This window comes from Microtus oregoni, unplaced genomic scaffold (assembly GCF_018167655.1).
Source record: "Microtus oregoni isolate MIOR12 unplaced genomic scaffold, Mior012 000020F_ref0000438, whole genome shotgun sequence".
NCBI classification, from domain to species: Eukaryota; Metazoa; Chordata; class Mammalia; order Rodentia; family Cricetidae; genus Microtus; species Microtus oregoni.
The window spans coordinates 10954388-10970499 of NW_024543079.1; the positions used below are offsets into that span (position 1 = coordinate 10954388).

The 16112-nt window shown below is 48.3% G+C and overlaps 1 protein-coding gene across 2 annotated transcripts in view; it reads right to left on the reverse strand.

Moving 5' to 3' along the window:
- Positions 1-2263: 2263 nt before the first annotated feature.
- Dhx35 (DEAH-box helicase 35) overlaps positions 2264-16112 on the reverse strand; it is a 60759-nt gene continuing 46910 nt past the window's right edge. For both annotated transcript variants that reach the window (XM_041670408.1, XM_041670406.1), the window contains 7 exons: positions 15143-15237; positions 14267-14344; positions 12889-13018; positions 10136-10217; positions 9157-9228; positions 6157-6268; positions 2264-3342 (listed from right to left, as the gene is read on the reverse strand). In XM_041670408.1, the coding sequence (XP_041526342.1) occupies positions 3298-3342; positions 6157-6268; positions 9157-9228; positions 10136-10217; positions 12889-13018; positions 14267-14344; positions 15143-15237 (614 nt within the window). In that variant the 3' untranslated portion in view covers positions 2264-3297. The remainder of the gene's footprint in view (positions 3343-6156; positions 6269-9156; positions 9229-10135; positions 10218-12888; positions 13019-14266; positions 14345-15142; positions 15238-16112) is intronic.

Here is a 16112-nt window from a genome sequence, read left to right on the forward strand (position 1 = left end):
GTACTCAAAGCCAGGGACAGCGGCATTATTGACAGACCAGGCCTCGCCAGAACTGGGTCTTCACCTGGCTGTGGAGACTCTCGGGATCAAGCACTGCTAAGTCTCCCACATTCCTACTCCCTGCAGAAGACACCACAAGCAGCAGAGTGTATCTGCAGAAGGCTTAGGGGACCTCTGCACTGGGAGCCACGTAAGCAGGCCTCAACAAAGCTGGCCTCAACATGTTCAAAACCACCCTAGAGCTTCAGGGATATCTCCAGGATTCACCCCACATCAGCCCCACTCACTGGAGAAAGCGGTGACTGAGGACCTGGGGCAAGTCCTTCCCAGGCCACCTGTCAGGCAAAACCCAGCTACTCTGTCAAATATGACTGGCTTCCTTTCAGTTCCCATGACCTAAGAAGCTTCAACGGAAAGCTCATCGGAGTTCTGTTATCTGCTTCATCGTGATAGGAAGTCGAGGAGAATCGAGTTATGGCACTGAAAAGTGGGAAATGTTTGATCTCACCCGTGGAAAGGACATGGGCTCAAGACCGGGTAGCATGAACTCCGCTGACAAGGAACAGACAGTCCCTCACTGCTGGAAACCCATTTGTTCAGCGCTGGGACTACATTCCAGGAGTGGCGGGGCTCAGTCTTGATGCCAGCTGGCCCATAGTCCACACAGCCCACACCCAGCAGTTTCCGGGCTCTGGGACTTCACCATGTTTTTGTTTACATTTTGTATTGGTTTTTAATTGGTTGGCTGACGTAAGATTGTTGGCATTTGTTTTTCCCCAAGAACATTATAAAATAATAATAATAAAAGAAATAAATCACCACCCAATAACAACATCATTCTACCTCCCTCCGGGTCCACCCTCCAGCCTTTGGCTGACAAGCATCTCCCCTCTCATACCCACACCACGTACACAGTCCAAGGGCTCAAGCAACATGTGCGGACTGACCCACAAAGCAGGCCAGAGCCTGGGTTCCAATCCACAGCAAATCACCTGTGGAACACATGGAAATGCACGAAGGATACCCTGGGCCACAGTCTTGTGCAGACTTCCTGGATGGTGAGAGTCCACCTCTACCCAGAAAGGCTATAATACAGTGGAGCACAGGAGACAGAGTCGGAAGGCAGCCCTCAGCTGTCTGGATGGGGAGGTAGAGATGACTATGTACTCGGACCATGCAAAGACAGATGCAGCAAGAGAAGCTGGCTTGCTCCCATCTGCGCCACTCTGGAGTGCACAGCCTCCCATTTTAGATATGTGACCTCAAATTTGAGGATAGGGTTCCTCTAGCCCCTTTCCCTTCCACTACAACATAACCTTTAAAAAAGAAAAGAAGGAAGGAAGGAAGGAAGGAAGGAAGGAAGGAAGGAAGACACTTGCTGCTCTTGCAGAGGACCCAAGTCCAGTTCCCAGCACCCGCGTGGCAGCTAGCCACAATCCATTCCATTGTATCTGGTCCCCAGGCATGCCCATGTGCAGATACACACACAGGGAAAACACATGAGATAAAAATACAATTAAAACCTCTTTAAGAGCCAGGCGGTGGTGGTGCACGCCTTTAATCCCAGCACTAGGGAGGAAAAGGGAGGTGGATCTCTGTGAGTTCGAAGCCAGCCTGGTCTACAAGAGCTAGTTCCAGGCCAGGAACCAAAAGAGCTACGGAGAAACCTCTTTAAACTAACAAACCACAGAAGGAAGCTGGGGAGATGGCTCTATTGACCAGGGGCTTGCACACAAGCACAGAACCTGAGTGGGATTCCATGAAGCCATGTAAAGAGCTGGGTGTGGCGGTGCACGCTTATAATCCTAACCCTGAGGAGGCAGAGGGGGAACCCTGGAGCTCACTGGCAGCCAGCCTAACTGAAAGGGTGAACCCCAGGTCCCGGTGACAGACCTCGTCTCAAAAATAAGGTGGGCTGTATCTGGGAAATGCCACCCGAAGAAACCTCTGGCTTCCGGGTATAACCACAAGCACACTATGGTTTGCCCGTACACACCCCACAAAAAACATTAACGAAACAGCAGGGAGCCCGCGGCTGACGAGAGTGAGATCCTCTTCAGATCTTCCTTGAAACAACGCCCCACGCTTTGCTCTAACAAAGATGTCTGAGAGCATCCGGGCACATAGCGTGTACTATGGGGCTCTGTGTCGATATGTGCCCCACCCCAGCTGCTGTAATACGACAGCATCGGGTATCTTAGACACTGCCAGACCTCTGGAATAATGAACCAGACCATCTCACAGACGGGAGAAACACGTCCCCTCAGGTAGAAAGATTTATTATGATTAACAACGCACCACTATTTACACACTTATAAAATGGAAATAAAAATGACAGAGGTTTGGCGCCAAAGTGGCACGTCCAAACTAAAACCAGTACAAAAATAAACTTTTAAGCTACGCTTTTAAAATAAACATGGCTGAGACATTAGGGGAGAAGTCTGTCTTGCCGTGTGCTGGAGTGCCACCACTGTCGCAGCAAAGCAGCCCTGCTGAGTATGAACAGTGCCCGGGGGAGCTGCCCGTGATCTTGCAAAAATGCAAGCAAACGAACAAAGATAAATATACAAGAGTTATATTCCTGAGCTACACAAGTTTAGGGCGTCTAAACTGTAGTGGGTTCCTGCTAAAGAGGAGTCCCGTGGGATCGAGGCTGATGAACTTTCCCTGGCGCCCAGACACTGGCACCAAAATGTGGCATCGTGCTCTGAGAGAAAGCTAAGTCCACTGCTAACAAAGACAGAGCCTGTGATCCTGCATGGCCCACCATCATGGCACTAAGTCTCCCGCTGCAGATAAGCAGGGACATGGGCAGAGGAAAGGAAGAAGCTGATTGGTTTGGGGCCCCGTGCCCGCATTTCCTTCTGTACTTGCTGCACAGAGCAGCAGCGGACTGCAGCAGTCAACAACTATGGGCACAGCAGGCCAACACAGGCAGCGAGAGAGCCCTGTCTACACAGCCTTCGGCCTCCAGCAGCTCACTCCCCTCCTCGCCCGCCACAGAGCAGGACCAGGACGGCTGGAGTAGCATGCTGGCTACCGAGAGGGAGGACTGGAGGCCAGGGCACAGCCGAGCCAACAGCTGCTTGGCCTAGGAGCAGTGCAGCAGGACACTGGCCATGCTCAGACTCCTCTTGGGTCCCAGCGAGGATAACAAATGCTGAGGGGAGCAGGAAGAGGGAGCATTAGTGCAGGGCGCAGTCCACACCTGAGCGACTGCCTGTGCCACCTGAGCTGGTGCCGGAAACACGGAGGGAGGATGTCAAGCCGTCCCTGCAGCCACATGCTGAGCTCCACTCATTGGTCCTGGACCTTGGCCTTTTTGGCTTTCAGGGACAGGTGCTGCAAGAGAAGAAGAAACATTAATGGAGATGGTGAGACTGACAAGGCAAACTCAAGCCGACTCCAGTCAGATCCTCCACCTAGCCCACACGGTCCCAAGGAATGCTGTGCCCCTTAGGAAGCTGTCTGCAGGGGGCAGCTATAAATAACAAGAAGCTTCCTTACATCGCATGGGCACAACTGAGAACTGAGGGAAAAACCATATTGTAGGCAAATCTAAATTCCTACAAATTCTCAAATATATATCTGAGATGAACATAAGCTTCTAATCAGGGATCTCTCCTCACCAATGGAGCGGGAGCTGACATCCTGTCAATAACGTAAACCAATGAGGCACAGACCCTCAGCTCAGCCAGGCTAGCACCCAGAAGCTCTTCCCAAGAGGATGCTGCACCCCCAACTGCTAGTGCCCAAACCCCATGTCCCCTAGCACATCCAACATGACCACACAGAACCCCAGAGAACTACAGCCCTGAAGAGACAGCACACTACCAACAACATGAGCTGACAGACCAGCAGGCCCCAGGCCTAAGAATATGGGCGGATTCCAGGCTTTCTACACACTTGTGCCTGAGAGGAGAGCCCGGGTCCTCAAACAGTGAGCCCAGATGCTCTCCTAGATCCCAAGGGTCTCTCTGGGGCAAATCTCGGTGGGCTTGCTGCTTCTCTGAATTCTTCCCTCTCTGTTCCTCACCAGACATGACCCTAAACTAATTCTGGACATGGGTGGCCTCATCCAGGCAGAGGCAAAGACACCACCAGCCAGTGAGCCATTTCTGGTGTCTTTATTGGAAGGAACGCCGAGTATAAACAAAGCTGACTTTGAGCCTCTACAGAGAGAAAGCAACTTTGAAAGACAAATGATGGAAAGTCACCAGAGGCGCCAGGAAGACCATGCCAATAACTGAGGGCTGCACACGGCCCAGAGGCTCGGCTCTGTGTCCAAGGCAGCAGACCTGCCCTGCAGGGGCAGCCCCTGGAAACCTGGAGAGTCCCTGAAGAAATGGCTCAACCTTTGGACCTCAATCCAAAAAGATACCAAGCTGCCACAAAGGGGTTCTGGGGAGCCCTGCCATATAGTAAGGATATTCTGGGTGGTTTCTAAAGGGCCAGCTCTCCCCAACCCTCTCATCATGGTGCAGGTGAGGGCTGAGAGCAGAAATTCTGAGAGAAGAGATAAACACAGAATGCTAACCTTGTCATTTTCTTCAACACACTGAAGCAATCTGCCCCTTAACTTTGTGGGTCTGACCTAAAGAAACCAACTTTGAGCTGAGAAGGAAAAATACTCAGTTTGTCGGCCAGCTCTCCCGGAGGGCAGCACCCTGCTACTGGAAGAGGCCCTCCACAGCACGCCCACCCTCTACACCCAGCCTGCCTTCTAACTATGTCTTTGGCCCCTGAAGGCTGCTGTTTCCAGCCGATTAGATGGAAGAGGCTTTCTTCTACTCCAGGTAACTTCTATTCAACCCAACAGAGCCGAGACACGCCGTGCACACACAGTCCGTCTGGTTCCCAGCTGAAATACCCGTGTCAGGACATGTGAAGAACTGCAATGGTTTGAGCCGTGTTTTGCTCTTTGACCTAAGAATTAAATGATGCAAGGGTTCAGAGGGCAACTCCTCAGCCTCACAGAGGAGGGATCACTCTCCAAGAGCAAAGCACATGAACAAACACACGGAGCAGGTCTGTGGCACCTCAAAAGGGTCACCAAGGGCAGGCAGCTACTGCTCCACCCCTGCTGACTGCAACCTCGAAGGGGCGAAACAAGACCCTCTGCATACACAGGGAGGCCTGAGAACGGCCGTTGGCCTCTCAGAGACACTGCACATGGCAAAAGAACTCTTTAAAGGGTTAAGATGAAAAACAAAACAAAATTCATTCAAGGTAGAATTACAAAGAGGAAAACTATCCTTCAAAAATAAAAACGAAGCAATACACTTGCAAATAAACAAGAGGGTGTTCCACCACAAGACGGCGCTGAAGATGCACTGAAGGAAGTTCCTCAGGCAGGGATCCCACAATGACAGTGGGAAATAGAGATGCTCTGCTATTCACTCTGGTGAAGATACAACTAACTGCTTAAAAGTAATCATAACATATTACCAAGTATAAACATGTGCAGAAATAAATTACTGACCATCAACAGCACAAAGGATACTTGGATACAAAGCAAGATACTGGTGTAAGTTTCTTACATTATAGCTAAGCAGTGTGATACTAATTCAAGATCAACCATGAGGAGGAGTCCAGGGTGTAAAAGGCCTCAAAGAAATAAAATATAATACTAAAAAAAAAACATTAATTGAAAAGCAGTAAGTTTTAAAAATAAAAACAATGACTAAAATGGACTAACGGAATCATTTCAAGGCAGCGTGCTTAAAAACAATCACTCAGCTCAATTTCCAGCAACATACACATTCACACTAATAATTACACTAACTAACTTACCACACAATTACAGCACAGTACAGACTGAACGGTCTGTGGGCCTCACCCAGCCAGAAAGCCAGTATACCTGTCAGTCTTCCAAACATGATCAACCATCTTTCAACTAAGTTATATTAGAAGGATGCATGGACTTTGGGGTCAATGAATGGACCATTTTTGCAAAAATGAAAAAAATCATAAATCTGTTTTCCAAAGTGCAAGTAGTAACGGTCTCACCTGTGTACTATGTGTGTGTGCGTGCGCGCGCACGCGTGTCAGTGGGGGTGACTGGGAATGATCTAGGGTACTGAGATGGAAAACACATACAGACAACACTATGAAGAGGCTGCTGTTCGCCTGGGGCCAGGTTCCCTCCAGTCCTACCGTTCCTTGTTGATAAAAGTGTGGAGCCAGCTCCAGCAGCCAAGCAGATTCTATGGCAGTCACGTCTCGCATGTAATACTTGGAGGTCTGTATAACTTCATTGTAGATAACCCTAAACAAAGAATGGATGGAAACACAGGCTGACGTCACCTCTGCTCTCAGCACAGCAGGTGCACGCTGCCTGGGTGCGGCTCTACACACAGGCACTGCGGCAGCTCACTCAGCCTCCCGACCGAGTGGCAAGTCACTGTGTTCCACAGATGCAACTCTACATCCTGCATGATTTTCAGGGCTCTCCAGCCAGCCACAAAGGACCTTGCCAGATTGTGGCCTGCATCTGCAGAGCTCTCAACAGAACTTAAAGACTTAATTAGGGCCGGGCGGTGGTGGCGCACGCCTTTAATCCCAGCACTCGGGAGGCAGAGGCAGGCGGATCTCTGTGAGTTCGAGACCAGCCTGGTCTACAGAGCTAGTTCCAGGACAGGCTCCAAAGCCACAGAGAAACCCTGTCTTGAAGAAAAAAAAAAAAAAAAACAAGACTTAATTAGAAAGTACAGAAATGGGCTCAAAGTCTTTTTTTTTATCTTTTTTTAAAAAATTTATTTATTTATTAAAGATTTCTGTCTCTTCCCCGCCACCGCCTCCCATTTCCCTCCCCCTCCTGCAATTAAGACCCCCCCCCCAGCCCGAAAAGCAATCAGGGTTCCCTGTCCTGTGGGAAGTCCAAGGAACCCCCACCTCCATCCAGGTCTAGTAAGTTGAGCATCCAAACTGCCTAGGCTCCCACAAAGCCAGTGCGTGCAGTAGGATCAGAAACCCATTGCCATTGTTCTTGATTTCTCAGTAGTCCTCATTGTCCGCTATGTTCAGAGAGTCCGGTTTTATCCCAGGCTTTTCCAGACCCAGGCCAGCTGGCCTTGGTGAGTTTTTTTTTTTTTTTTTTTTTGCTTTTTCAAGACAGGGTTTCTCTGTGGCTTTGGAGCCTGTCCTGGAACTAGCTCTTGTAGACCAGGCTGGTCTCGAACTCACAGAGATCCGCCTGCCTCTGCCTCCCAAGTGCTGGGATTAAAGGCGTGCGCCACCACCGCCCGGCTGGCTCAAAGTCTTGATTGTTCCAAAAGACTAGAAAATGACCATAAAGACACACAAAAGAACCTTCCAAAGTGACAAAAATATTTTAAATGCAATTTTGCATGCAGGTTATACCTCTGTCAAAACCCATCTTTAGCTGTCATAAATTATGTCTTAAGAGGAAAAAGACTTATCTATGGACAAGGAAATATAGTCAAAGAGCAAGGAACATGTTTGCTAAGCCCTGGACTTCAGGAGTTCACAGAGTAAACACTAGTTTCTGAATTATGGGAAGAATTAACTCAGGGCATCCTTAAGAACTACAAACCTATAAATACAAAAGCCACATGGAGTTTGTCTCTTAAACACTAGTAAATGAATCTCGGTGGATGGAAAGAAGGGGAGGGGAAGAAGTGGCAGGGCTAGGAATGTAATTTCCTTACTAGGCTCAAAGCTTGGGGGGAAGAAAAAAAGAGAGGGAAAGGAGAGCAGGAAAAGGAGAAGAGGAGATGGCAGGGAGACAGGAGGGAAAGGGGGGAATGAATGGAGAGAACAGGACGCACAGAAAACTGGGTTCCCTCCTGGACTTTTATATACTCAAGGGAGCAGGGAGACACCTATAAATCCAGCGCTCGGGTCACACTCCACCTAAGAAGCTTCTAGACCTGCACTGGTATAAGCATGGCCTAATTCTTTGGTCAATTTAAATACTCATCAGAAACACTGCCAGGAGTTAAACAGTGGGCACCGCCCCAGGTTCTGATTCGGGAAGGCTGGATAGAGCCAAGAACCTGCATTTCCAACATGGTTCCAGGCGGTGCTGCTGCTGGGAGCGCAGGGTACAATGTGCCTGGCACCAGTGTTCCCCGGCTCCATCCCTATCACTGACACTTTCCAACTTCTCACCACGCCACATGCTCCTGTCTTCCCGAGGACCGAGTTCTTTCAACTAGTAAAGGGCAAAGCGTTACTGCCTTTAAAATTTCTAATCCTTTGTCAATCCATATTTTTGTAAAATATAGTGTAAATAAATTATAGATAGGAAATAAACACAAAATGTAAGCCCAAATTAGCACTGACCTGGGAAGACATAAATGTGGCTTGTGAAACACCATAAAAATATCCGTGCTGTCTCTCACTGCTGCACTTGCCTCTGTCTTCCCAGCCAGGACTGCAAACTGGAATCTTCTTTCGGTCACCCTGTCAGCTCACTGCTCAGTCCCCAAAAACATGTGCTTCCTTCATGCTGCCACAGCTCTGCTACCCTCTTTCCTAGGTGTAACTGTCTTGAGTCCTTTCCTGCCAAAAACACCAGTCACCAGGTCCAGAGCAAAAATTATTAATTTCTCCACGGAGCCTGGCTTCCCGGCACTGACTCCAGCACTGCATACAGCCACTAGAATACTCCTACAAGAATTCAATCTGTTTGTTTGTTAACAGTATAGCTGGAGGCCGGTGGTGATGGCACACACCTTTAATCCCAGCGAGGCAGAGGCAGGTGGAGTTTTGTGAGTTTGAGGTCAGCCTCGTCTACAAGAGCGAGTTCCAGGACAGGCCTCAAAGCTACAGAGAAACCCTGCCTTGAAAAACAAACAAACAAACAAAGGATAGCTGGGATCTGAGTCCCCTCTCCATGCTGTACCTCAAACAGGAAGCCTTTAGTCAGTGGGTCAAAGTGAGCACCTGTTGGGAGAATGACTGAGGAGATACACTGCAGTTTGCTTAAGATTTTTTTAAAGAATATTTTATTGAGTACAGTGTAAGACAGCTGGGTAGTTACTGGAATGCTGTCTACCTTTAGGAGTTCCCTGATAAAGCAGAAATCCTGGCAACCCAGCACACCCAAGTCAACACAGGGAATAGAGCGCCTGTACTGCCAGGCCACCCAGAGAACATGCAGGGTCAAGTTCAGCAGCAGGAGGGGCTTACCAGCGGGGTGGCTTCTCTGCATAGAGGACGGAGGCAGGGTGGATGTGCAGCTCATGATCATCACGGATCGTCCTATGAGACATGAGAATTCTGTGTGAAGCACACTGCATGCACTTACTGTAAGAGCGTGGAACACTTTACATATGCAAATCCTTTTCTACAAATGTGTTAGTATTAACCCCCAGGTGCACACAGACGAGATGCTACTCTCTAGACACACCTCCACCAACACTACCACCTCGGAACCAAGAATAAATCAGGCGAGAAGAGGGCTGGGCATGGTGGAGCATAGCTGTAATAACGACTGTAATCCCAGCTACCTGCAATACTGAGTCAGAAGGATGGGGGGCAGGGAGCAACCTGGACAACTTAGCAAGACTCTTCTCTTTCTAAAATAAAATGTGAGGTTAGCTCAGCAGCACAGTGCTTGCCTAGCGAGCCCAGCATGGGAAGGGACACACTGTGGACACTCAGAACAAACCACACAGGAAGAGAACATTGATCCACAATAATGATGGTGTCTATCGTCTACAGATCCCCTCTCAAAACGATCCCTTCCCTGCAGAAACTGAGGTTCCACAGACTTCCTACTGCACAGTGAAACACTGACGACAGGCGATGGCAGGAGGCACTTATGTACCCAGTGAAGAAACAACTGAAGGCTCCAAAGACAAAATGCCATCCCACATGCCAGGCTGTGTCCTATAGAACTTGGGGACACAACGAACAGCCCACTGGGGAAAGTGTCTTCTCTAGACCACACCACTGTTAATGGTTCCTCCCATACTGAAATGTAGATATGTCACTGACATCCTAAACACGTGTCACTGTGTATGGCTGCACTGGGCATTAGGACTCTCCCAGAGAGCAGACAGTCTGCTGGAAGCTTGACAGCCAACCTCACTCGGTTTTAGGAGACCTGATGTCAATTAGAAGCCGCTCAGCTCTGACCTCTGCACGGTGAACTGTGGCCTCGTACCTATATGCTCCAGAGGAGTGAAGCCGCGCAGCATTTGCAAAGAAGCCCGACACGATGCACTTCAGGACGGGATCCGGATCACCTGCACAAGGCAGCAACAGAAGGCTGGTGAGACCCAGCACCCTGGCACCGCGTTCCACTTGCTCGCTCCCCGGCTGTCTCGGCCACCTGAAACCATTTCTGAGCACACTCGGCCTTGTGCTCCCATGTCTGACAACCGCTCAGCGTCTGAGGACGCATCCTCCCCCAGTCAGAACAAGGCAGGACTGCCCCCATAACAAGGTCTCTCCAGCCAAGCCCAGGCACAGAGGCCTGGACTCAAGACAGACGCTCCACAGACCGGCCAGTGAGCTCAGAGCACGGTGGAGACACAAACTGCGGAAGCACACCGCCCTGTCTCCGGCTGCCAGCTAGTTTGCAATTCTCCACCACTTCCAAACATTCTGGTCCTTTTTAACTGACATTTCTATTGCTACAGCAAACACATCTTTCATGAATAAAGCATCTCCATGCACTAGCTCATAGCCATGAGATGAATTCTAAATTACCATGCAGGGGATAATCATGTTTTAATGGCTGAAGATATACTCCATTTCATCAATTCTAAGCCATTTTAACTCACTTAAGTCAAGACACAATTACAGTGGCAGTCACTCCTAGTAATATATAAAATAACGATGAATACATGCCTTAGCTCTGATGAAGCACAGTGCATGGGCAAACAGGTTGCTACAGGTGGGAGCCTTACAGGGCTCTCAAAAATCATTTTACTGAATTTTTTACAGCACGTTTTGGTGGGGGAAGAGAAGGCTACGCTACATTCTTTTATTTTTTAGAAATTAAATTACTACTTGTGTGTTTTTATTTCTTCTTGGTGAGTTTTATATTCTAATCATTTGTTTACCTATCCAACAGGCTCAAGAAAGTCATTCTATAATAAACTTGGTTTTTAACTACGTAACTGTTGGGATACATTTTACTGTTCTCTAACCTCCTAGATGTGTTGTAATTTATATGCAAATGCTTGTCCTGTCTGTCATGACTGTTCCCAGCAGAGATGCTAAACCTCAAGCCTGTATTCTGTCCACTGCCCATCCAGATGCAGCCCCTTCCTCCAGCTGGTCAGAATCCCCATACACAACATGCTTTGTTCTCGTGGGTTGTTTCAGAGAGGGTAGAAATGCATGTAATAACTGTTTGTGACCCTCGAAACCCAGCTTCGTAAAATCATTCCTCAGCACCCCACTCCTGGGCAGTGGGATGACAGGGGAAGACAGATGCAGAGGTGAGGCTGTCATTTATCTGCCAGGCGACAGGACCCTGGGCAGATGTTCTCCAGCTGGCAACCCTTACAAGTGTCCTGTTTCTGCATGGCACCCTGGCATGGCATCCGCTCTGGCGGATTTCTCCTTCCCTTCACTTATTTCTGCTACTTGCCACTGTCACCCACTGTTACTAAAGTGTCTACACTGTCACTTCTACAAGGCTCTATAGCCTAGCATGACAGTCTACGTGTCTCCATGATACCTCTCTTGACTGCACTGGGCTCTCAGTGAACCAAGCTGTTGTCATAGCCAATCACTTTTTATTAATAGAAAAGCAAACAGCACTTCCTGGGTCCTGGCTCTAACAGGTTTCCCTTAGCCTAAAGCAGCCCAAGTCTCCCAGAGCGCTGAGAGCATGATGTAAGTTAACACACAACACTCTCAGACTGCTGCCCGGCCTAGCACACACGTCTCCCAGAGTGCAAATAGCATGATGTGAACTGACACACAGCACACTCAGCGTACTCAGGAAATGTCAAGAGGTGCTTGTTGCACAGCAGGCTTCAAAACTGCCAAATGAACTCAGTGTGCCCCTTCCTACAAGTTGGATGCTGGGTCTTTGGCTTGGCGGAATACAAGCTATGCAATCCTGAAGGTCATGTGGTTCCTCCCAGGCCCTCCTGGTTCCTCTGTAAACTAAAGACACCATCAACTGCACACCATACAGTGGGAGACAGAGAGAGAATGCGGAGACCCTGACATGGTGCCACCTACAGTGGATGCCACAAATGGCCACCTCGGTCACTGCTACAAGCCAGGACGTCTGGTACAGCCTTACCCTTGAATGCCTAAGCTAAACTTTAATAACACTGAATGTGAGAAGAACATGCAGTTTTCATGTAATACCTATGAATTTCATTCATTTAAAGTTAACATTTGGGGGATGTTAAGATGGCTCAGCAGGCAAAGGCCCTTACAGACAGCCTTAATACCTGAGTTCAAAACCCAGTAGAGGAAAGGTTCAACTCATGTGCCCACCCAACATACACACACACACACACACACACACACACACACACACACACAATCCTAGCACATATGGAGGCAGGAGGATCAGAAGTTCAAGGTCATTCTCAGCTATAGTAAGGCTGAGGTCAGCACATGCTATATGAGACACTGTCAAAAAATGTAAATTTTTGCAACAACCATCACTATATTGATTATACGTGCAATGATGTGGAAGTTAATAATCCTTAAGCATTTTCACAAGCTTTAGCAATTCGGGGGAGGGAGTAACAGCCAACAGGAATAAAAATGGATCTTTCCATAGGACGCCCAGCCTTACATCCCCACTGAATGGGTGCAGGAAGCTCGGGATGTAAGCTGGCCGCAGGTACATGGCCTCACATCAGCCCAGCATGAGAACTGGAATATCTGACTGTGTGGAGCAGAGAAGGACAGCCACAGGCAGGGACAGGCCACACCCACCTTCACTGGACGTCTTGGGCACCTGGAACTTGACGAGGAGCTTTTTCAACTGTTCTCTCACGGTGGCAGCTCTGACAAGACCCTTGTAATTCAGGAAATGTTCCTGACACCACTGGGAGCTCTTGTTGTGCTGCAGAGGGGCCACGCAGAGGAGACGGTCACCAGGTCAGACAGCTTGGCTGACGCAATGCCGTCAACAGGTTACTTTCTCTTCCCTACTCGCCCAACCCCATCTCTAATGCAGAGGGTAACAACCAAACATGCTGCCTGCTGCCCCCAGCCCCACTCTTCACACTAGCAAGCCAAAGGGAACTGACGGACAAGCACAGTCAATCTAAAGGAGGTCAGCTCTGCTCCCCATGGCTCTGGGTAAGTCTGTTAGCTCCGGGAAGCAACACAGCACATGCAGAAACCATTTGCAAATCCTTATCTGCCCTCAAGGGGACTTTTCCACCACAGTGCCTAATTTCCGTACTCTTGAGTCAGACCGTTACATTGTGCTGAGTTTCAGCAGAGGGAACAGAGCTCCAAAATTTGACTTTTAGCCAGAGAAGAAAGCTTTCAAATAAATTTTTAACATGATAACATTTTTAAATGTAATTTACACAGGATTTTTTTTTCAGAAGACAACCAGAGAATGGTCCAATGCCGACCTACAAATGCACTCTTCTGTGGTAAAGCTGGATCGTGAACTTTAGCTAACTTAAACTCACCTACTGAGCAATCATTCTCAGATCTCTGGTAAAAACAAAACTCTGGTATTTCTCTTTTTAAATTATACTAAATTACTAAAAATATGAACTATTATTCCTTTTCCTTTATATTACCTTTAAAAGCTTTGCATCGTTGTTTAGCTTTCAAGTAGGAATTTTAAGTTCTATTAATTGCTCTCAGTTCCACAGAGTACTCAGAATGGAAATTAGCATTGCCCATGGCTAATCAGGAAGAAGATATGTGGATCTAAGCAAGGCTCAGTGAACATGCTCTCTGGGATGCCTTTCAAGATTCAATCCACACAATCGTGCTTCTCAGCCCGTTCATCACAGGTTGTCCTTCTTTCCTTATATAGTGCAGAGGGACACTGGGAGGTCAAGCTGTCGGCCAGCCTCCAGTGTCATACATAACCAGACAAAGAAAAGGAAACACCCTTAGCCTTTCCAGCAACACTAGTCTCTCCAGAGGGAGGCTGGCAGTCTAACTAACTGGAATGCAGAGGGGTCTCCTGGCCAGGGGTTTATGAACTGTAATTTCTGACCTTGCTCCAAGGGCATCAGAGTGTGTGTGCGCGTGTACGTGTGTGCATGTGTGTCTGTGTGCGTGTGTGTCCGTGTGTGTGTGTGTGTGTGTGTGTGTGAGCCTCCAGTGTGGCCATGCTTACTTTGATAAATGCTTCGTACACATTGAGCATGGTAAGATGATCACCCTCCTCCACAGCAAATTTCCGGTGCACTCGAGTCTGTAAAGGATAAAGTTCCATTTAGAATTTGACTTCCATGAGCCTCTTGCACTGGTGGACATGGTATACTCGAGAAGGGCTGACAGGCATCCCCATGTCCTACAACCATACACTGTTCACTACCTCCTCTTTGTTCCCTTTAGATCCCATCCTTGAGTTCTTTCTGTGGCAAAGATCCTGAATAATGCCACTTGTTTCCTGGGGCTGAGAGGCACCAGGTACAATACATATGGCGAAGACACAAATCTTTTACTTCAGAACTTTCTCCTTGAAACAAATGCCACATAATCAAATGCCTCCCTGCCTCCTTCCTTCCTTCCCCACTGAGTACCACTGTCAACCAAGCCCTGTTCTAAGCATCTGGATACAATAATGAACAACAGTGGTGGAAGAAAGACATTACACTAAAAAAATAAATAAAAATAAAAATCAAGCAGAATCTGTAATGTACCAGAGGTAGGAAACATGGCGGGGCAGGGAAGGGCTGCAAAAGGGGGCACTGCCATGTTAAACAAAGGGTCTTATACTTTTTCTGAGTCACCTGCATGAGAGGAGGGGTCTTAAAAGGTTAACTAAAGGGACAACAAACAAAACCACTTGGGTGTGAGTGACAGACTCTGCCTCCACAGTATACAGGAAGAGTATAATCATGCTCGTGAAATCTTCCCATTATACACAGTATACTCACTCAGTGGCAATCTAGGATCTTTATACAACTGTCTACAGTACTTTCTAGGTGAGATTTGACAAAAATGCGTAAGAGAACAGTGAGAGGAGCTTGGGAGAAGCTGGACTTACTGCCTGAGACTTCTGGTTTGAGGGGAATACAAAGACATTCTGGATCTGCATCATGGCGGCGATGCTCAGGACCTCCTGAGAACAGCCAAAGTTCCCTAGAACACAAAAGGCATGTTTGTAAACATGGCGGCGATGCTCAGGACATCCTGGGAACAGCCAGAGTTCCCTAGAACACAAGAGGCATGTTTGTAAACATGGCGGCGATGCTCAGGACATCCTGAGAACAGCCAGAGCTCCCTAGAACACAAGAGGCATGTTTGTAAACATAGCAGCAATGCTCAGGACCTCCTGAGAACAGCCGAAGTTACCCAGAACACAAAAGATGTGTCTACAAATGGACGACATAGCAATAAGGAGTTAAGGGCATTTCCCAATGTTTTCCTTCTACTGGGCTGTAAAATGTAAAATAAGATCATATCTTATAGTTCTTTTTTCAATTCCCTAGCATATAAGTATTTACCATGCCATGAATGGCTCCATGTGTCCCAACTGAGGATTCTTCCCTGCAGCACTAAGGCTGAAGGGCTCCTGATGCCAGCCAGGGTGAGGCCACACTGACCTGTCACCAAGGGTAGTTCAGTGGCCTGCCTGCTCCCTGCCCTCTATGTGGACGGCTGGAGTCCAGGTAAAAGCATAGAGGGAAAGGGAAGAGTGTAGGGCTGTGTTAGTGCTAGTGTCCTTCCACTCTTGGCCCAGCTGTGGAGTGGCCTGCCTCTCCTAAGTACTCCTCTGCTCTGGGCACAAGCCTATGGCACAAGGCAATGGAGACGGCATCCTGAGAACAGATTCTGCAGCAGCTCATCAACAGGACGCTACGCGGAGCAAACTGCACTCCTGTCTGGGTCTCCACTGCTCTCTGCCTGAAGTATAATGGAGTCCGCTCTGGCTGCACTTAGAATCCCACAGCTAACTTCTACCACGCTACCTCTGAAACATGCCTTCATAAACAGCCACCTGATACAACAAAGGC